This window comes from Amphiprion ocellaris, chromosome 15 (assembly GCF_022539595.1).
Source record: "Amphiprion ocellaris isolate individual 3 ecotype Okinawa chromosome 15, ASM2253959v1, whole genome shotgun sequence".
Classification (NCBI taxonomy): Eukaryota; Metazoa; Chordata; class Actinopteri; family Pomacentridae; genus Amphiprion; species Amphiprion ocellaris.
Genome location: NC_072780.1, coordinates 5,527,636 through 5,550,209, shown reverse-complemented (window position 1 = coordinate 5,550,209; position 22,574 = coordinate 5,527,636). Strand labels below are relative to the sequence as shown.

General features: G+C 37.5%; 2 protein-coding genes across 4 annotated transcripts; both read right to left on the bottom strand.

Moving 5' to 3' along the window:
• Positions 1–216: 216 nt before the first annotated feature.
• On the bottom strand, positions 217–12,597 carry dus3l (dihydrouridine synthase 3-like (S. cerevisiae)). Of its 2 annotated transcripts, none has more exons than XM_023294621.3 (16): positions 12,480–12,597; positions 11,044–11,151; positions 8,132–8,393; positions 7,077–7,428; positions 6,368–6,444; positions 6,155–6,250; positions 5,920–5,961; positions 4,732–4,884; positions 4,456–4,572; positions 3,731–3,796; positions 3,405–3,515; positions 2,895–2,991; positions 2,633–2,708; positions 1,549–1,737; positions 571–699; positions 217–457 (listed from the first exon to the last, which is right to left on the bottom strand). In XM_023294621.3, the coding sequence occupies exons 2-16, from the start codon at positions 11,118–11,120 to the stop codon at positions 385–387; spliced, it is 1,917 nt and encodes a 638-aa protein (XP_023150389.2). In that variant the 5' UTR covers positions 11,121–11,151; positions 12,480–12,597; the 3' UTR covers positions 217–384. The 2 variants fall into 2 exon arrangements, with proteins under 2 accessions (XP_023150389.2, XP_023150390.2); XM_023294622.3 differs by lacking the exon at positions 12,480–12,597 and adding an exon at positions 12,278–12,473.
• A 542-nt stretch (positions 12,598–13,139) lies between these two features.
• LOC111585223 (transcription termination factor 1, mitochondrial) lies at positions 13,140–17,338 on the bottom strand. 2 transcript variants are annotated; one of them, XM_055018192.1, is made up of 2 exons: positions 17,145–17,338; positions 13,140–14,953 (listed from the first exon to the last, which is right to left on the bottom strand). In XM_055018192.1, the coding sequence occupies exon 2, from the start codon at positions 14,906–14,908 to the stop codon at positions 13,748–13,750; it is 1,161 nt and encodes a 386-aa protein (XP_054874167.1). In that variant the 5' UTR covers positions 14,909–14,953; positions 17,145–17,338; the 3' UTR covers positions 13,140–13,747. The 2 variants fall into 2 exon arrangements, with proteins under 2 accessions (XP_054874167.1, XP_023150395.2); XM_023294627.3 differs by lacking the exon at positions 17,145–17,338 and adding an exon at positions 16,477–16,564.
• Positions 17,339–22,574: the final 5,236 nt, after the last annotated feature.

The window sequence follows — 22,574 nt, the reverse complement described above, 5'->3', positions numbered from 1 at the left end:
CATCCACGCTTTCATGCCGTCGCATCATCATTTTACCTGTTTGTATGACCACAAACATCTGCTTTTCACCTTGATTTTCAAAAGAACATGTAAAAAAAATACGTTAACAGCACAGAAGTAGATCCTCAGTAAATCAGTTATAAAGTTAATCCAGAAAATCTTTCAGAAATCAACTCACACCCAACAGTACATAAATATAAAAGATGCAGAAATATCTTAAGGTGGTAAAGGAATTTATTGCATACATTTGAAGTACACAAACATCCACAGGTTCAATAAACAGACCATTAAATAGCCTTTTGCATTTAAAACACAAAAAAAGCTTCTTTCCTTTATCAAACAAACACAAAAACATGGATGTTTTTCAGTCACATTGAAAGAAAATCACTTGTAGGCGTTGGCTTTATGTTTGGGCAGAAAGTTGAAGTTCTTCGGCACGGGTCCGAGCAGCATTTCACTGGAGAGGGAAGAAAATCATGTAAAACGTTCTAATCCTAAAAGGCATGAGCCTGTCTCTTAGTTTAGTCTAGCTTTATTTTAAAGGCTGATTCTAGTGAGTTTTCTGCTCACCTGATCCTGACCCAGTCCCCAACATTTTGACTGGCCATCAGCGACTCCAGATAGTTCCTGCCCATGTAGTACGGAGGTCTCTCATTGATCTTCTGAGGCACTCGTTCCAACAGCCCCACAGGTATATATCTAAGAGAAATGAAGGCAATCATTTCTCACTAGTTCATTTTTTAGTAAGATTTTAATGTGGAAGCTAGATTCCATTTGATGGGTTTGTCACTTATTTTTTTATGAAGATATCTCTCTTTTTGGCTCAATTCACTGAGTGGAGCTGGAATCCAGGACATAATTATGGTGATATTATATTTTCAGTTATGCTGAGGCCATTTCAAACCAATTGTCATCTCTCAAATGCATGTGTAAAGTGATCAAAAATCCCCACAGGCTCAACTACTGATAGGATTCCTCAAAAGACCATAACTAACAGTGGGTCTACACCAGCAGTATTCAACTAAAATTCAAAGAGGTCCAGTCAAATTTACGGGCACCAAAAAATATTTTTCCTTGTCTGAAAAAAATCCTAAAATGCAGCAAAAAATTCCCCAAATTTCTGAAAATTTGCAAAACCTTCAAGAAGAAAATTCCAATAATTCCTTAAAAGTTTCCCTTAAAAGTTTCATTTTTAAAAAAAAAAAAAAAAATCCCCCAAATTTGGCAAGAAAATTCTTGTAAATATTTTCAAAAAATGAGTAAAAATCTTCCAAAAAAATCCTAAAAATATCTAAAGTGATTACATATGTATCAGTAAAACTTCTAATATTCTCTTAAGAACATTTACAAAAAAATCATTTTGGTTGATCTAAAATCCCGTTACAATTTACTGATCACAGGTCCGGGTCTGAATAAGTCCCCCAGTTAGTGACCCCTGGTCTACACTATATCAGAAATATAATAACACCATATTTTTGGATCAAATAGCTAGTCAGGAATATCGCTTTTACATAGCAGAACAAACAGAAAATACACGCTGTTGCCCACCTGCACATAAAGGAGAGCCACTCCAGCATGAAGGTTCTGGTCTTCTCCACACCTCGAGTGTCGGAGCCCCAGTGCTCCAGGCCAAAGTTGGTGAAATCCTTCAGGATGTCCAGTCGCTCAGTGGACGAGATGTCCCAGTGTCTGCTCTCCTTTATCTCAGTGAAGATCCAGGGCTTAATGAGGGCACCCCTGAACAATTTTTTTAAAAAAAGTCAAACTTCTGATTCAAATTCAAGATTCCAACGTAGTAAAATAGTCTGCATAGAAACTTCAAACGTCTTTTAAAGACTATGGAAATATCATCTTTTAGGACTTGTTCTTAGTGTTTTTATATTTTAACTTTATTGCTTGGTGCTTTGCACATTCATTTTGATGTCTATGTTGTGTTTTGTCATGAACCTGTCTGTCTGTAACTCAGTGTCATATTGTATTGCTATATTGTCTAGTGCAGGTCCCTTAGTGTTGTTTGTCAGTGACTCAATGTTGTCTTATGTTATTTGAGGACAGGTTTCTCTTGAGAATGAGACCCAGTGTCTCAGTGAGATTACCTGTATAAATAAAGGTTAAATAAAAACAGAAAAAGAATGGAGTAATTCCCCTGATGAACGTTCTATGTGGATTTAATACCCTCTGAGTGACGGTAGGTGAGAAAGTACAAGAAAGCGCAAGGAATGATACACCATAGCAAGCAAACTCGGTGTAGACAAAACAGAAACACCTCATAAGACCACCTAAACCACAGCCATATTTGCTCACCAAAAGGAAACAGACAACTTCCCTGCATGAGTTTCAAAACTATTTAAAGAAACCTGTAGTTTCATAGAGGTAAAACAAATATATGCTTGAACTTTAGTCATTAAATCTGTGTGTAGGTGAATAGAGTCAAAACTGAAGAAAACATGACAAACTGCACCGACAAACATGAAAGCTGTTTGCAAATTGAAGCTTGCTGCAAAGTGAAAATATTTTTCCTTTTCTATTAAATAAAAACAATGCTAAACCTGGCTGCAGACTGGATCAGCGACAAATGTTTATTTGGCTGTAAGGTCTTTGGATTATTTTGTCTACTCTGTGTGACACCAACCTTGCAATCATGATACCAGAAACTCCGGTCTCTCTGGCTTTCATGGCATCTTCATATGACAGAATGTCTCCATTACCTGGAACAAAAAAAACAAGTCACATGAGTTCATCACATCAAGGGCACTAAATTATTTACAACCAGTGCAGAATTTAACAACCTAAAGGTTGCTGAATTAAATGCATCAGAGTTCTTTGCACATTGGAAGAGGTTCTCTGTCTTGTACTTTGTCAGTTTCTTCATCAGTCTTTACAAATGGACATACCAAACAGTGGGACAGGGCTGGCCAGCTTAGCACATGTGGTTATATAGTCCCAGTCAGCTAACTTAGTGTAGCGCTGCTCCCTGGACCTGCCATGCAACTGGAAGAAAACGATGGCGTCAGTGGTTTGTCATAGCTTGAAGCTGACGCAGATTTATGTACCCATATAAAAGTGACACACACAAAGAAATTTTAAAAATATTCTTGTAAAAAAGTCCCATAAAATCCTTACAACAAAACAAGAGGGTGTGTTTAATAGAGTCTAACTATCAAAAATAGGACCACGTCATCTCGGATTAAAAGGTTCATAACACTTTTTACACAATAAATTTAAAATTTCACCCTGAGTTCCAGATTATTAAGAGATGAGTCACTAGGTTTGTAAGTGTTTCTGTGACTCTGAATCTGTAAATTAAGTGTGACTTTCTTTGTTTTAATGTTTTTTCAGTCTTTTGTCATGACTGTGTTACATCATCTCCCCTTTATTTGTGCTTCTACTAACAAAAGACTTACTGTGATCATGGAGACGCCCCAATTCTTCATCTCTGGGATGAGTTTATGTGCTATGTTGGACTTCTCCTGAACACCAGTGCGGATCTTCACTGTTAAAGGGACATCGAGGACCTTCAGGGAGAAAAACTGAAGCTTCAGCTCAGCTGTATGAATATGTTAATCAAGCCAAGGAAAAGGGATTGGTTTTTTTTTGTTAACTTTGCAATTTGGTTGTTTCATTTCCTGCTAATAGCAACAAATCTCTCCTTAAGCAGTCAAAATCATGAGAGTGCTTCAGTGAGAAACCTCTAAATGATGCTCTACATCTGGTACAAACACATACTTACATAATTCATTCCTTTGACTATCTGTTCAAATTTTCTGGTGCGTGTCATCAAGCCGCAGCCTCCGCCCTGATGAAGGAAAGCAAATAAAAATCATCTGTCAAAGACATGTTGTTTAACACCTGCTAAATGCCATTTAATAAAATGTAAAGTGAAACAGAGTGTAAAGCTGTCACTCATTGCACCGTGTTAGTTCACCTTAAATGACCTCTCTTGTTTACCTGCACTGTTTCACTGTCTTTGACATCAACTCAGAGTCTTGAAACGGCGATTTCGAGTCAAAAACAAAAGCAAGTTTTAAGGTGTTCGCTAATCTAAGTACAAACTACACCATTTATTGCTTGAAAGTTTTGTGTTATTATGCAAAAGGATTATAAATTGTAAAGGTTTTATCAGTTGGTAATTAGCATTTTATGCAATTTTACATAACACAACTGTTGGCCTCGCGATCACAGTGAACGTTGTTAATTTAGCTTGTTTCAATGCACCCTCCAGTGGCTGCTTCTTATATTTTTGTCATGCCCCCATTTGTGATGACAATAAAGCTTTTTTATTCTATTCTAAAAAGGCTGAAGAGGTGCCGCGATATTGATTTGAAGCTTTCTCAACCTTCAGCTCATGTGAACAGTTGTAGCCATTGATAATGTAAGCAAAGAATTTATAAAAGATTGAAAACCACAGCAAAACTTAAGTAATCTAAAAAGGGCGACCTGGTTAGATAACTTTACCTTCTTGTAAACAAGATCGATGGGGCATCCAGAGTTGATGTCAACAAAATCAACATCCGTGTTGTTGTTGATGAGTTCTGCACATCTTGTCATGGTGTCGGGGAAACAACCCTCCACCTGGAGAGACAATTCAGACTTCAGAATAAAGGTCATCTTCATTTTCACACGAAACTTACGCTCATAGCAAAGAAAGACAATGCCAAAACATTGAAGATGTACTTACAACATCACGTAACAAGACTTCTGAAGGGTTTTAATAATCTGAGATGTTATCACCTGGACACCAAAAATATCTTCACTTTCATGCCTCTTCAGCAGGGCCCACTCTGACTGCTGGCCCTGCAGCAGGTTTGTGCACATGGCCATCTCTCCACAGGTGATGTCGGCACCAAAGCGCTTGCACACGCGACGGAAAGGCAGATTTCCACACTGAGGAAATAAAGACAAAGCATTTAGTGAGGTCCAAACCTTATGATTGCAGGTCAGCACAGGGGGTCCTCGACTTACGTCAGAGTTCCGTTCCTCGGGATCAACGTAAGTCAGTTTTCACCATGAGTCGGACCTCCGACGTAAACAAAGCCGTTATGTGCATCACGATATTGATCAGTTCTTAAGAAAAACCATGAACACCAACGACTTTCATGCATGTATAAATCATTTTACAAGAAGATAACAGAATATTGTCACGGACTGATATTGTTGTTGATGTTGAGGTTTCAATGTTTATTGTTCAGTTCCAGATTTACCTAATGTCAGTGAACGTGCCATGTTTAGTTAGCTCACCTCTGATTGGCTGAGAGTCAGCAGTAGTGTGTGTGTGTGTGTGTGTGTGTGTGTGTGTGTGTGTGTGTGTGTGTGTGTGTGTGTTGAGTGAGGGAGAGCTGGGAATGGCAGCTAATTCTGGACCTAAGTTATCAGGTTTTTGCTGTTATTCTGGCGTTGGCTACGTCCCACAGTAGAATGTGTGAAGGTTCAATAAATGACCAGAGAATGAGATAAAGTCTCACTCATTCATCACAGAGTGTCGCTTTTTACATATTGACCGATGCTCGACCCTGTTCTGAGCGTTATACTGTATCTAATTTCACTTCCATGGAGATGGATTTCCTTTTCTTCAAAGCATCAGAAGAGTCTGACTTATGCTTAGGAGCCATAATGAAGGGCAAAAAGTTAGCGAATGTAGCACAATCCAAGGTGGCGTACAACCAGAGAATATAAACAAAGCCATCTTATAGCACCGCGTGATGACGTATTCAACCATTCCGCTCGTCAGCTAGTTCCATGTAACTACTTCCACGTATCCAGTTCCGACGTAATGATCAAACGCCTGAGGACCCCCTGTATTTAATTTTATTTGCTATATTGCCGATTCTTCAAAGAATATTTAAAGGATTTAAATATTTTGCGACATTAAAACACATCTACTCATAACTTTAGTACTCATTTCAGTCCAGCAGTACTTACAGTTGTTAGAGGAGCGAGGTAGAGCTTGTCTGTGAAGTCCAGCTTGAAAACAAAGACAAAAAAACCTTCTTAGACAACAAGCCACAGTATTTTGCAGTGATTGAAGTAATGTAAATATCCACTAAAACAAATTTTACAATTCTATTGATTTGACCCTTGTTTATCCTGACAAAGGTTTATGATGCTATTTTTTACTGGTAAAGTAGAAGGTATACGTTTGGATGGTGGGATATACCTGCTTCTTTTCACATGAGCGTAACTTGATGACATCTGCATCAGTCAATGCGCCGACAGTTTTTATTGGAGGCTGTTTATCTGGGCTGGCCTGCAGCTAGTTGCAAAGAAAACATGTAACACTTGCAATAAACCATACAACACACTACATATTACCTCTACAACCCAGTGAGGCTGGGCAGTAAGAGGCAGCACTCTGACAACAAGACTATACCTCTGTTTGTGCCTCAGTAGATGAATGTTGCTTCTCTCCTGTTGGATCTGCAGATACTTCAGCTGCACACGCATTACCTGGGAGCAATAAAAGACTACATAATATCACCAAATTTAAATTGGATTAAACTTCAGGTTCTATACATTGATGCTTTGATAAAATATGTCTGAACCTGATGAAAATAAATAATTGGAAACTGTAATTAAAGCACAATTAAATGTGCAACAACACAAAGCCATTGAGTTATTGACTGCATTTAACCTCCTGACATGGAGGTGAGCTGATTAAATCAAAGATCAGAAGGCAATTAACGCTTTAAAGGACAATTCCAAGGGTTTTACAAATCAAAATCAAGGTCACATAGCTGCTGCTTGAAGAACACACCCAAAATGTTGACCAAACTAGTTGTAGTTGGTGTGCATTGTGGATAACGTAGGCACCAGGTTTTGATGAGAGAAAAAAATTGTGAAATAGAAAAGATGATATTTCCAATTCTGTTTAAATATGATCATTTTTAAACCGTCTGTCAGGAGTTTGACAATATTATATGAGCACAGTCCTAAACCAGTGGCGTTATCTTCACCTCCGAATAGAACAGACAGATTCATGCTTTGAGGCAGGATGAGATACCGTCAGAATACCAACAACAGAAGGGTCACTAGCTCTTCCAGAAGTAAAACCAGTCACTTAAGAACTTCATTCCTCTTACCGTTCCCTTGCTGCTCTCTTTTGTCTTTGCCGTTTGCCAGTGTTTTCAGGTACTCTGCTGACTTTTCGAAGGGCACCGAACGCTTCCTCAGACGATTCTGGAGGTCTTTACTCAAGCTGTTCTTCACCACAATCCTGCCTTCGTAGGCTTTAACTAGATCTGCCTTCTCCGTGGTTTTGAAGTCAGGCGTAGTGTGTGCCTTGGCAAAGCGGCATGAGAGACCGTATGTACACTTTCCATACGTTTCATAAAGGTAGCAGCTTTCCCCGATGTCAGCGGGCTTGGAGGACATGTAGTCTGCAACGTTATGGTGGAAGTGGCATTTGTCTCCAAAGGGGCATTCCCTGTTGCTCTGAATGGATGGAAAAGTCAGAAGAATAATTGTCAGTTCAAAATGATCAAAAAATACTGCCACAAAATATGCAGAGATTGTTTAGGGATCAAGAAGAGGGATATCAATTAAGAGCAAAATACAACTTCAAAATAAACAAAATCCATACAAAGACAAAAATATTCTGTATTTCAATCTGTGGGGTAAAACTCTGGAACAGACTTGGTGAGGAGATAAAACAATGTATAAACATGCAACAGTTTAAAACTTGGGTGTGCACAGGTTACTGTTAATAACTATTTATTTCTTTAACAATTTGTTTTCTTTCTTTCTTTATGTGTATTATAAGTTAAATCTTTTCTTTCTGTTGTGTTTTGCTATTATTAAGTCATTTTGTTTTTGTCCTTTTGTATTATTGTAAATGGACATATTGGTGATTATTTATTCTAAATCATTTTCACTATTGTTAGTGTTATTATTATTATTATTACTGTTTATAAATGGTAGTATTTTGAAGAAGCAGAAGAATAGATTTACAATCATTGGTTAAGGAGAAGGGGTGAGATTAAATAAGCTTTGACCTCTCACTCCGTTCTGAGTAATTTATTCATGTCTTTTGTCTTTGTTTTCTTTTTATGTTGAAATGTTCAAAATAAACTTTCAAAAACCAAAATCAAAAACGACTGTATGATACATGTGTGGGCGGCCAGAGGTAGTTTCATACCTGAATGACTGAGAGACACAATCGTTTTTCATCATATGTGGTCGGCTTAGTGTGTGGCCTCGACTTGTTCTGCCCCCGAAGACGTTTACCGTCCGGTTTTCCCGAACTGTTCCTCTCTTCAGAGTCCAGTTTGAGCTTTTTAGGTTCAGGTTCCTCCGCACACATTGTCTTTGGCTCTTCATCTGCATCATTATCACCTCCTTTTGAGCCCTGCCACTCTGAGTCTACAAACCCGTGAAATTTTTCTTTGGTGCTAAGAAATCTGCAAATACAAGAAGAAGAGGAAAACATTTAATCCTCCTGCTGTGTTGCGCGTTCAACACAATACTCTGAAACAGTAGATGTGTTCTTAAGCAGGTGTTTTTAAGCATGAACTGCATCCATAATGGAAAACAGACAAAAGTGACAGACAGTGGAGCTGGTGGAGTGAGTAAATGTTTGCAAAAAAAGTAAATAAAGCAAAAGAAAATCCCACAAAATTATAAAAATAAATAGAGAGCCCTGGAAAAAGAGTTTATCTTCTCTTTATTAAAGCTAATTCAAGAGACAGTACAATCTCTTATTAATAGAAATGATAAAGTACTGCACTGTACACAATATAAAGTTAATAAATACCGTGGACATGATTGACAAACACTATGCTAGCTCCCTGCCATGAGTTTTATTTCATTTGATATAGTTTCTGCGCAACTGCTGTGCAATTCAGAAACAGCATCTTACTGTAGCAAAGGTGTCACTATTTTTCCAGAGGATTAATTGGTCATTAAGTGTTACTACAGATCTTTTTATTTGCCCCATAAATTACTTCTTTTATTGTAAAGTTGCCAGAATAAGCACTGACAAAGCCTAGTTGGTCCCTGTAACGCTGGAGCAAAGTTAAACCCACGATCAATGCAATGAGTCAAGAGCCTTCAATAGACGTTTTGCTGACGGTGTAGTTCTCTTGGCTTCGTCAGCCAAAGCAGCAGGGAGAGTGAAATGTGGGGGTGGTGCAGCATCTCCAAGTTTTAGTCCATGCTACTCTGTTGGAAAAACATGGCTTGCTCTCTCATAATATGAGCATCAATGGCCGTCTAGGCTTTTACAGAAACATGATGGGGCTGCTGAGTCAGACACAAAGCCATGAGATTAACGGAAAGGTGCACAAGCCTGAAAGCGGCAGTTGATAAAGCCAGCAATGTTACGTAATCCATGTGTGAAAACGGCTTTAATAGCTCAGAATGCACCAATAAACCTCAAAAACCCTTTTCAGACATGGGATATGGAACATTGCCATTGAGACATCATTTTTTCGTTGATGTTCCCCACAGCTTTATGTGAACATAACCCCCACAGTGCCGGGGAAAGCTGAGGTTAAAACCGTATTTGTCATTTATGCAAGTTTACCCAACACACCAAGTGATGTATAATGTACAATAACGCAATAACACACTAAAGATAAACTAACTGCAGCTTATTAACCCTCCTGTTGTCTTCAGTTACGGGCACTAAAAAATATTGTTCTTTTCTCAGAAAAAAACCCCAAAATTCATTTTAAAAAATTCCCCAAATTTATTAAAAAAAAAATTGCAAAGTCTTCAGGAAGAAAATTCCAAAAATTCTTTAAAAGTTTCCCTTAAATTTTTTTTTTTTTTAAATCCCCAAATTTGGAAAGAAATAAAAATTTAAAAAAGAAAAATTGTAAATATTTTCAAAAAATGAGTAAAAAGCTTCACAAAAATATCCTAAAAATATCTAAAGTGATTCCATATTTATCAGTAAAACTTCTAATATTTTCTTTAAGAACATTCAGAAAAAAAAATCTGGATGTTCTTAAGAAATATTTTTCACATTTTTTTTTCCACCAAAAAAAATTTCAAAAATTTCCCAAAAATGTTGAAAATGTGGACATGAGAAGTTTCACTGTGAAAATAATTTTTTCCCCACATTTTCAAACTTTAAAACGGGTCAGTTTTGACCCGCAGGACGATACGAGGGTTAAAGTGTCTAAAAATCTAACGGCCCAGTTTATTTTGGATTTCTGAAAAGGTGAAACTGAAAGCTCAGGACTCAACCTGAAAACAGCCACAATGCAAAAAAACAAAACAAAAAACTGTAGCTGATAAACTGTGATACTGTGTGACAGCTCACCTGTCTGATGAGAAGAAAAGTACAGTATTACCTGCTGTTAGATCCTGATCAATCCTCTCTCCATGTCAGGGATAATTTACAGTTATAACTAGAGAATACAATTAATACTGTTGCTCCATGCGTAAATTCGGAGATGTTCATATTGATCCTGTTGCTGTCAAATGCTATTTAATAAATAAAAAAGAAAAATAGTCCGAAACAGCTGGAAGCAACAAATTAAACTGCCACTCTGTGTGTGACAGCTCACCTGTCTGCTATTAAGACTAGAAGGCGGAAACTGTGTGACTTTCCATCAGATCCTGACTCAATGAAATCTGCTTGTAATGTTCCCTCTGGGATCATTTTAAATTATTATTAAATATTTAATAGCTACCTGCACTGTAATTGTTTTACTTTGGCAAATACATTCAACTCTCTCTCCCGTTTTGGAAACAATGTCCTACCCCTTCCTATTTTGACCCTTTCATGATATAATTTCTTTTAATCACTTCTGAAAACCCACTTTTACAGACTCGCTTTTATGTGAGGTTTACTTTTAGCTTTAACTAGTTTTAGTGTTTTATTTTGTATTATATCCTGTTAGTTTTAGATGTTCTCTCTTGTTTTATTTTACTTTTAGCTGCATGGTTCCTTGTTTTTCTTACTCAAACCAATCAATTATCAAAATAGTCGGGGATTAGTTAACAACTAATCGAATAATCACTGCACCCTTTGCATGGAGCATTAGAACAAAAGGAAGACTAAAATGAAGCATTGTTTGGCACAAACAGCTGGCTACTTACTCTGGTTTGATGGCAGCTTCACCCTTTACTGCCACATCGGTCCTTTTTTCAGTAGTTTGTTCTGCTGCTGTTTCCATCACAGCTTCAGATGTTTCTCAAAGTCGCTTTCTGAAAGATTTCAAGACATCAGTTCTGATTCAAACTGCAGCATACAGAGCCAGTAATCATTTTTCATTGTACTGAGCTAATTTTGAAATCATATGGACAAGTGCAGTGGTGTGTCAAGGCTGGGTGTCCAAGGCTAAAGCCCAGAATGTTTTATATATAGCCCAGGATCTTTCCATCTGTCTTTCTAGTCCTACATTAAAATCCTCGAAAATAAGATAAAAAAGGTTCTGGGTTCTCTGTCTGTCAGTCAAGCTGCAGATTAACTTCACTTTACACTCACATTATTCACATGAGCATGTTGTCATCTGTTGGTAGGCAGTTAACTAATTCCATGAGGTAAAAATGGACGGATAAGATGCTTTTTCAATATGAAAAGGATAGAGCAACGAGGTACAGGCGAGGCAGGAGGTGGAGGAAGAGTTTTTCTCTTGCTGTTGCAGTTAGATACGTTATTGTTGAGTTAAATTTGTGGTTTTTTGTCAACCTTTATTATCATTAGTTTTTTTTTTTTTTCTCTTAACCATCACTTGCATCTCTTCTCCTGAACTATTTACAGGATTGGCCACACGAACTACTATTGCATAAAATTATTCCAAAGTTAAATAAGTACAATTAATCAAAAAGATGTATCAACTCTGGTCTGGCTCAGTGGTTTGCAAACTATTTTGTAACGAGGCATATTTTTACATTCTATTATAGCCCCATAAATAATCAAGAATAAGCACTTACTGTGATGTGAATGTGAATCATGAGCTAAACATAAACACAAAATGGGATCATATTACTTTGCCTGGTGCAGTGTCTCACATTTTACATGAAAATGGTGCACTTGTCAGGTTAAAATGCAAAGACTTCTACGCTCCGCTAAGTCACCAGTGCTTAGATACTAGTGACACTTCTCCACATGTGCAATATTCAAATCACAGGAGATGCTATTTTTTGCTAAAATCCTCCAGCGATAAAGTTTTCTTATAAATCTGACTGCTTCATGCGTCTTATCCTGTTATCATAGCTTTAACTGACCTCCATACTGCATTTGACTTCACTTTATACGAAGTAGATTTAACTTCCATGTAACTTAACTATCTGGTAATCCTCAACAATTCCCATCAGCTGAGTTACTTACCTCTTTATTCGCAAGGTTGTCAAAGTAAACAGCTACAAGAAAATGCTTTGCTCAAACTGCAAAGTTAAATGGAAACTCTGCTAACAAGCTAACAGCTAACAATAAAGCGCCTTTAGCTGCTGCTCCGCTAAACACATTCAACGACAAATTAGAGAGATTTAAAGTCAGAATTTACAACCAAAACCAAAAGACACACAGTTACCTAAGAGGACACTTCCGTCAGTCTAACATGCACAGCAACAATCCAACATCGTGAGGAAACCAGTGTACAGCGGCTTAGTGGGGCTCGTGGGAAACACGCTGGCGAACATTGGTTCCGCATAACTTAGTACCTCTCAGATCTTCAATCGAAGCTTTAATAGGTCTGTAGCTCAGGGATTTAACAAAAAATAATTACTTCAGGAATTTCAACATGCACCATATTACACCAAAACACATCTTCTGCATTGCTTAGAATAATAATATAACAATAGCTTTATTTGTATTGCACCGTTAAGAAGAACATTCACAAAGTGCCTTGACAGGTAGAACATAAAAAAATGTACAGAATGGATAGCTAATTAAAAGCTGGTTAAAAGGACGAGATCGCACAAGGGGGTTAAGAGAGAAACTAAAGGGAAAGTAGAAGAAACAGATTAAGATCAGGAGGTTAGAAAGAGGGGCTACAAGCAGTGAAATTTTTTAAAAAGGGATAAAAAGGCAGAGAGTGATAAAAGAACTTTACTTGAAAGTGAGTCTATAAAAGTGGGTTTTAAGAAGTGATTTAAAAGGAAGTTATTGCTTATCTCCTCAGGCAGAAGACAAATCACATCAATAGTGTCAAATGCATTTGAGCACTATGAAAGAAGCTTGTAGAAAGATGTGCAATTTTTGGATGCTGTTTATTTCACAACTTCACATGAAATCTAAGTGCAGTTCTCCGCAAGGATTCCTCTCTGAGTAATACATGAGCACATAAAGGACAGAGGTGACACTTGGATCTGTGCAGTGTTTAAAAAAAACAATGTTCTTGTCAATAAATACTTTATATTTTAGCTGAAACAACAAGCTCATTAATCAGTCAACCAAAAAGTGGCAGCAGCAGAATTGTTGATAAATTGTCTAAGACATTTTTGAGTACTAATCATTTACCTGGTATAGCATCTGCATTGTGTGGATTAATTGAATATTTGGGGTTTTTGGATCATTGGTTTGTACAAAAAAGGCAATTTAAAGACTTCATTTCAGGCTGTAGGAAAATATGATGAGCAAAAGAATCATGAAGACATAAAATATAACCTGCTGATTTATCTATGATGAAATAATGATTACAGCCCTACTAGGTGTATTTGAACATGTCAAAAAAATCCTATTATTGTCATTTCATTGAATGGAGAAGAACTTACAAAATGAAATGTGATTATTCTGAGGTCAAGATCAGAGAAAAACAGCATGCAGTGTCATGTAACATCGCAATGAAGGGAGATACATTCAGTTATCGAGTGAAGCAGCAAGCTTTTCTATCTTTGCTTCAAAACGCTTTCGGCTCGTGTCCAGGATGTTGATGCCATTCTTCTTGAAGTCATATCCCACTCTCTGCAGTTCCTCCAGTCGCCCTGTAATGTTCTGTGTGCTGTAGTCCAAAACCCTGGGCTTCTCCAGTATCTGCTTTATTGTTATTCCCCCTTTTAGGAGGCAATCTAGCTTAGCGCTCAGTGTTTCTGGCCCAATGTAGAGAATTACTGGATAGCTGATAATCAGTTTTTTGATGTCAGATTTTCGACAGCCAAGTGAGATTATTTTCTGCTGAAGGCTGTTTAAGTTATTCTTCAGATACTCATTGGAAAGGTCCAGAATTGCTCCTAATTGGCCTTCAAGAAGAGCCAGCAGTTCTGAATCAGTTAACTTAAGAGCAGATCTTAGGGTATCTATGTTGCTCTTGACTCTCTTAGTGCTTCTTATGAGAATATAGAGGTTTCTGGATATGATAGTTTTTACAAACCGCTCTGGATTTTGTCCACCAAGCTCTGTGCAGATGTCTTCTAGAAGCTCCACCATCTGCTTGTTGAGCGCTAAGCTGTTGGAGAACGTCCGCGGCGCTGTGGTCAGCAGCCGATGAAGGTCTTTGCTGTTCAGTCCTAGTGAGATCAGAAAATGTATGTTCTTCTCCAGGTTTTCATTGTCACTGGAGCGGAAGAAAGACTCAGGAGAGCGAGCCAGGATGCTCACAATTTCTGCATCCGTGCAGAAGATGTTTCTCCACAGCTTCCAGCGCTGTTCCATATGAGCAATGGAGCGGGTGATGGCACGGGGATAACGGGATATGATACTGGCGATGACTTGGGGGCTGGCACCTTTTCCCTGCAGGAACTGAGCAAGGCCATGCTCATTGGTGAAGGCTTTACGAAAGACCCCAGGCTGCCGCTGGCGTGCCATCGGCACATCGACTCCCATCAGATCCAGATTCTCAAGCAGAGATTCATTCTCTGTCGCCACTGGTGGCTTTGGTTCATTATTTCTCGTAGTAGCACTGCAAAGCTTCCTGGGAAGGCAGGTTGATGCTAACTGTAGTGGAACAAGCCCAAAGCTGTGCTGCAGAAATACTGATCGATGGAGGCAGAGGAGGGTCCTCACTCCAGGAACTGCTGCCATTTTTAAGGCCGGCTACACTGTCACATCATTGTAGTTCCAATGCAACTAAAAGAGAAAAAAACACATGACATAATTACCTGAATGTTAATATAGACAACAAGACTCGAGTTTAGGGCTACACAGTTCATTGAAATATTATCAAAATGGCCAAGTGCAATATCCTAATCACGGGAGCTGCAGTTTTTTTGAGAAATGTCACAACATAGCATTATGAATAATAATAATAATACATTTTATTTGTAAGTGCCTTTCTTGACACTCAAGGTCGCTTTACAGGGAAAACAAACACAACAAAAACGATGAAAACCATACAAAAAGATAAAAATCACACAAAAAGATAAAAAGCATACATAAAGAGGCAGCTAGAGAAAATAAATCATCTTGAACAGATGAGTTTTGAGTCTGGATTTGAAAAGAGGCAGAGAGTCAATATTTCAAATGTCCGGTGGGAGTGAGTTCCAGAGTCTGGGAGCAGAGCGGCTGAAAGCCCCCAATGAAGACATCCAAACTAAGAGGCTATTCCCCCGGCTTATTAAAATATAAACCTTTACAGAACATTCAGTAAAAAGCCATACTGAAAAATCAAAAATGTGATACAATTAAAAGTCAAACGTTCAGCAAATTTTGTCTGTAAAATTAGTTTTACTTTAAGTCAAGTCAAGTCACGATAGACGAGGGTGACCAAACATCCCGTCCTGGCCGTCCTGGTTGTTTTTTTACAAAGTGATGAAAATGTCATGGTTTTCATTGTTTTATCATTTCCCACTAAACTGACCGGCTAAGCAACACAAAACTGCTGGGAAAGATCAGCTCTACAGCAAAATACAGATGTGCAAACAAGGAGGATGAGGAAGAAAAAAAGGATGAAGAGGAAAACGAGGATGAAGTAAACTAAAGATAGAGATCATTTTTATTAGTTCGTTTTTGTAAGTTTGTGAGAGCTATTTTTGCTAAAGTTGGAATGCTAAGATAGCAGAGATATTTGTTTATTTTCTAATACAGAAGAGACATTATTTCTATCATTATTTCATTCGTTATTTTTGAAACTTGCCATAATAAAACATGTTGAACAACCTCTGAGAAGCCTATCTGAATTTGTGTCATACTTTAAATGTACTGAAATTATAAGGCATCTCTGGGTAGACTTCAAATATCTTTTGAATATCTCATTGCCGGGCAGAGTGTCCTGGTTTGTGGTAATCAAAATATGGTCACCCTACGATAGACGTTGCGAAAAAGTGATTTCCTCAAGAGAAATAAGACATTTATTTTACTAGTTTATATATGAAGGTGAGGACCATACAGTATTATTTATTATATGAATTTACCTGACGAATTTTCATTTTAGATAAAATATAAATGTACCTGTCAAAGTTTAGACCGTATATTTTCTCTACACAAGAAGCAGGACCATGTTAAAACGAACGAAAGGCAATAATATTTGGATAGTTAGTTAACACGTGTATTACGAGTGGTTTACGACATACTGAAATTTTACGATGTAACATATTACCAATTTATCAATAACTTTAGCTTCCGTCTGCCTGTAAAAATAGAAAAACACATACTTTCTATCCATATTTGTCTTCTCATGCCGGTGAGGTGAGCACAGTTCAATCCAAAAGCGGAATTTGTTCAACTCTCGCGAGATTTAGCGATGACGCTCACCCCAACTTCAACACTATTGCTAGTCAGCGCCATCAAGCGGCTTGGAGTTAAAAGCTGTTTCTAAATTCACTTGCAACCACTAGATAGAAGCAAAGGGCGTCCATTTACGACTAGAGTAGATTTACTGTTTTCTCCAGTTTAACTTCAGAGACTCAGATATTCAGCAGATATTCAGGACTACTGACAACACAGAACCTTAACCTTACTGTGTTGATCACATTTAGGTTTTCTAAACGTTACATTAATGTGAACCAGCGTCTCCACTGACAGTTTTATTAACTAAATGTAACACATTACAGTAACACAACATACTTCAGCTGTTTACATGAAACTAAACACAAACATTGTTAGCTTAGTGCTACATGAACTTTAATCAGGCTACAACTGAGCAGCTAGCTCGGTTAGCATTGCTAATATTTACTAGATGCTAACCTTCTTCTCTGGTCAACACACACACAAATAAACTCCACCAACATCTGGAGTGCATTGCACACAATATATCTGACACTAAAGTTACACATAAAGTGCAGTAAAACCGGCACCAATAAGAAAATAAACATTTACTTGCCGAACTATCAGAGTCCTTTCAGTGTCTGCTGGTAGAATCAGCCAAAGGTAGAAAACTGGTTAAAACGAGCCAACAGGCAGAAAAACTATATGTGGAAAACGTTCTGCTGCTTCACCGATAAATAAACCAACAGTGATCATATCAGAGTTAATCCAAACGAGAATAGAGTTTACGGTGAATGAGCGTCTGGGCTGCCTCCTCCATAGAACCTGCCAATCATTCCAGACCGGACTGTAAATCAAGTAGCCCCGCCCCCTGGCGCTGCAAAACTTTAACGCTCTATAAAAAATTCAGTATTGATTTATTTTAAGATCAGCCACCTGATCTCTCGTTTTGACCATAACAACTAACAAAAGTCCTGAGCCGTAGAAAAGCAGTCTATCAAATTTTAGTTTTGAGGTCTATGGAGTCAGAACTTTTTGGAGCCAGCCCTGGCGGACAGTGTGATGTTCCAAGTTTTTGACACTTCCAGGTAGGCTTCATTTTTAGAGCCAGGCGCTTCGTCGAGCTTTATTATACAGTCTGTGGTATTGACTACTCACCCTGGACAGAAAGCCCCGCCCAGAGCCATTTGATTGACAGCTCAGTCCATCAAGTAAAAGCAAAGGTAAAACGGAATAAAGCAATGACAAAATGGAAAAGGCAATGACAAAAGGAAAAGACAATGAAAAAATGGAAAAATAAAAGAGATAAAAGAAAAGGGAAAAGCAAAGACAAAATTTGCCTTTTATTTATTTATATATTCATATATTTTTTATTTATTCCTCTTTATATTAGTTATTTCCTTATTTTTTTAACAGATTTATTTCTCTTTATATTTACACATTTATTTCCTTATTTTTGAACAGATTTTTATTTTATTGTGGCACTCCTGTGACTCCATACTTCTGATGTAGTTCATGGCAGCAACCTTACTGGACCCTAAATCAAATAGAAACACTGTTTAAATCAGAAGGCTGGTTTAATTGTAGTCGATTGCACGTTTCTGGTGTTTTTGTCCACCACAGAGAGATGAACTGTACACTGGTTAAACACAGTCAAGTAACCACATCTGTAGAAATTCAGGACACTTGCATAGCTCAGCAAATTTAATCACTTCCCAAGAAAAAGTCCCACATCTGACAGGTTCTTTAACCTTATGTTGGTGGTAACTAGCAGCATCTGGCTGACATCAGCTGACATCAGCTTTTCACTCTGTCCCTCTGAGCTCATTTATGCCCATAAACCCCCAATCATGTTACAGTGAACAGTGTCCAAAGGTTTTTACAATCTTAATCCCAGAAGATGAACCCAGTCTTGACAGTCCGTGTATTAAAAGGCAATGTTGTCTTCATAAAGTGACAACAGCAGCAGAACAGTCCACCCAGTCAGAAGGCCGGCATTCTGCAGCAGAAGCATCAGCCAGGGTTTGTTGTTGTTGATGTGGATCATGGTGGGCAGCTGGAAGGACAAAGAGGACAGATGGGGGTTCAACATGTACTTTTTATCAGTTTGTACTGTTTGGAAGAGATGGTTTGTGTTGTAAAATACTCACCATATCAGCCAGGCCCACATACAGGAAGAGTCCTGCAGCCAAGGCTGATATCCACTCCTGCGCTGGTGATATTGTGTTAATTTTCGCCATGATGTCGCTGGCTGTGACACAGCTCTGGTTACCATGGTGATAAGGAAAAGAAAGGACTGTCATAACAAAAAGTTTAAAGGTGTGCGATAGGGCAACGTTTAAACAACGCTCCTTTGATTCAGCATCATCTTTTGGTTTGAGGGATGCTTCACAAGGATTCACAAGGCACAATAAAAGACTAAAAGGTTGGTGAATTTGACTTTGTCAGCTTTGTGTTCTTTTCATTAAGTTGAGATAATCATGACAGATATTCCTTTTTTGGCAACATATCAAATTATATATGGAAAATAACTAATTGTATCTGTGTCTGAGAAATCACTTTCAACTAAGTTCCCCATGACAAAAATACCTCTCAAGGAAGTGTGTTAATTCCAGATCACATGACCTGTTCCACACCTGTCACCTGCACCCGATGCCGCTCGCTTCTCCTGGTCTGCACCAAGCAGAGAGCAGATTTAATGAAGGGCGGACTGAGAAATAGTTTAAATGCTCTGTATGTATGTATGTTTTCCAGGGCGGCGATGAGGCTGAGATGTGGTGCTGGACACAGAACCTGCACAGAGAAAGGTGACAAAATCCAAAGATTAAGCTGCAAGATCAGAGACAAAAAGAGCAAGAATAAGAGTTGAAATGAGCATTTACAGAGGACTGCTGTTAATCACTTGATCTCAGAGACAATCCAATTCCTCACAGGAAAAATAATGACTCCTATTGCTTCTGTCATGCCAGTACAAAAAGTGACGGTTCAATTAAATATGAGCTCTTTTCTGTCTCATAACATTTCAAAACTACTTTATTCATAAAAATAACACTAACTGGCACCTCAGGAGGGTTTTTAACATATTGAAACACAATTTCAACCACAAAGAAGGTCAACAATTTCAGATTCCATTAACAGGTTTGCAGATGTTTTTAGCGCAAACTTGTAAAAATCTCCTCACCTGCTCTACATAGAAACAAGACACATAAAAACGGAAGGAGATGCAAAAGTACCACAAATGAAAGCTAATGACACTTTTTCACTGTACTGTCTGTTTGCTGTTGCTGTGTCTGTTAGTGGTGTTCTTACATCTGTTGAGTTCATTTTAATCTTTTTTCAGTCAGGTTTAATCACTTTCTGGGCATTCCCTGTGTCTTTGGAGTCATTTTACATCCATTTGTGTCCATTTTCCATCTCTTTTTGGTTTCTCTTTCTAGTCGTTTGCTGTTTTGTCGTGCTTTATAAAACACTCCAACCATAAATTTCTATGCAAAAGGTATACTGATCCAAATGCTAGATGACATATTTTAGACCCACTTAAACAGTAGAGCGGTTCTGAAATATTTCAAGAAGACGATGGATTACTGTAGATTCCAGACTATTGAGCGCACCTCAATATAAGCCGCACATGACTATAAGCCGCAGGTGTCCACGTTGTAACATGAGATATTGACACAGATTTTTTTTAACTTTTAACTAAATAAATGCTTTTTTCCCCCCGAACAGTGCCTGTAATACGGCAGTGAAACGCATTGAGTCAGTTCACGCTGCCGACTCCGTCATTGATGCCAAGCTGACATGCAGCAGCTCTATTTCCTTCAACAGGCAGATCGATTGACTTTAACCCTCCTGTTGTCCTCATTCACGGGCACCAAAAAATATTGTTCCTTGTCTGAAAAAAATCCCCCAAATTTATGAAAATTTGCAAAACCTTCAGGAAGAAAATTCCAATAATTCTTTTAAAGCTTCCCTTAAAAGTTTTATTTAGAAAAAAAAAATCCCCCAAATTTGGCAAGAAAATTCTTGTAAATATTTTCAAAAAAATTTAAAAATCTTTCAAAAAAATCCTAAAAATATCTAAAGTGATTAAATATATATAAGTAAAACTTCTAATATTTTCTTTAAGAACATTCACAAAAAATCAACCAAAATCCAGCGAAATTCGCTGAAATTTGGTTGATTTTTATGTGAATGTTCTTAAAGATTTTAACATTTCATTTTTTCCCCCAAAAAATGTTGAAAGATTTCCCAAAAATGTTGAAAATGTGGACATCAGAAGTTTCACTGTGAAAATATAAATGTTTTTTTTCCACATTTTCAAACTTTAAAACGGGTCAATTTTGACCGGCACGAGGGTTAAACTTAAAAGCTGCATCATATGCATTTCTTGGCGTGTTTTCCATGATGAGGGAGTGTGCATGACGTTTGATTTAATTTGAACAGTTTCATTGGTCCACTGTGACCTGTTCAGTAATTTCATTGGTCTGATGTGACACACACTGTGTGCAATAAAGAACCGAGTCTTGCACTGGACTGCACTTTACCTCTCATCCTACTGCTCATGTGCACTAATTCTGTTACCATATTTATATCTTTTGAGGATTTTTATTTTATTTGCATTTTATTTGTATATAGTGTGCCTGTTTTCTATCTTTTTTCTATAGCTGGGAGTTACCAATCGAAATTTCGATGTGTGGAAACACAATGACAGTAAAGATTCTTGATTTTTAACCTTTTAAATAAAAAAAAAACATAGCACGGACATTATTCTTGTCAGCAAATGATTTAGTGTGACTTAAAAAATGGCAGCAAAACAGTTTGATCAGACTCTTGCACGAGGCGCAGACAAAGAATTTATTGAGCTTACATCATAGTACATATCATTGTTATTAGAGAGCAAAACATCAGTAAAATTGACATTATAGAAGTAAACTACATGCAAATATATATTTTGAAATTTACGTTGCTTTAGCTTTGACACAAATGTGGTATTCTTGTGAGTGGATATAAATATGTATTATACATACATATATAACTCACACTTTTTCACTGTACTGTCTGTTTGCTGTTGCTGTGTCTGTTAGTGGTGTTCTTACATCTGTTGAGTTCATTTTAATCTTTTTTCAGTCAGGTTTAATCACTTTCTGGGCATTCCCTGTGTCTTTGGAGTCATTTTACATCCATTTGTGTCCATTTTCCATCTCTTTTTGGTTTCTCTTTCTAGTCGTTTGCTGTTTTGTCGTGCTTTATAAAACACTCCAACCATAAATTTCTATGCAAAAGGTATACTGATCCAAATGCTAGATGACATATTTTAGACCCACTTAAACAGTAGAGCGGTTCTGAAATATTTCAAGAAGACGATGGATTACTGTAGATTCCAGACTATTGAGCGCACCTCAATATAAGCCGCACATGACTATAAGCCGCAGGTGTCCACGTTGTAACATGAGATATTGACACAGATTTTTTTTAACTTTTAACTAAATAAATGCTTTTTTCCCCCCGAACAGTGCCTGTAATACGGCAGTGAAACGCATTGAGTCAGTTCACGCTGCCGACTCCGTCATTGATGCCAAGCTGACATGCAGCAGCTCTATTTCCTTCAACAGGCAGATCGATTGACTTTAACCCTCCTGTTGTCCTCATTCACGGGCACCAAAAAATATTGTTCCTTGTCTGAAAAAAATCCCCCAAATTTATGAAAATTTGCAAAACCTTCAGGAAGAAAATTCCAATAATTCTTTTAAAGCTTCCCTTAAAAGTTTTATTTAGAAAAAAAAAATCCCCCAAATTTGGCAAGAAAATTCTTGTAAATATTTTCAAAAAAATTTAAAAATCTTTCAAAAAAATCCTAAAAATATCTAAAGTGATTAAATATATATAAGTAAAACTTCTAATATTTTCTTTAAGAACATTCACAAAAAATCAACCAAAATCCAGCGAAATTCGCTGAAATTTGGTTGATTTTTATGTGAATGTTCTTAAAGATTTTAACATTTCATTTTTTCCCCCAAAAAATGTTGAAAGATTTCCCAAAAATGTT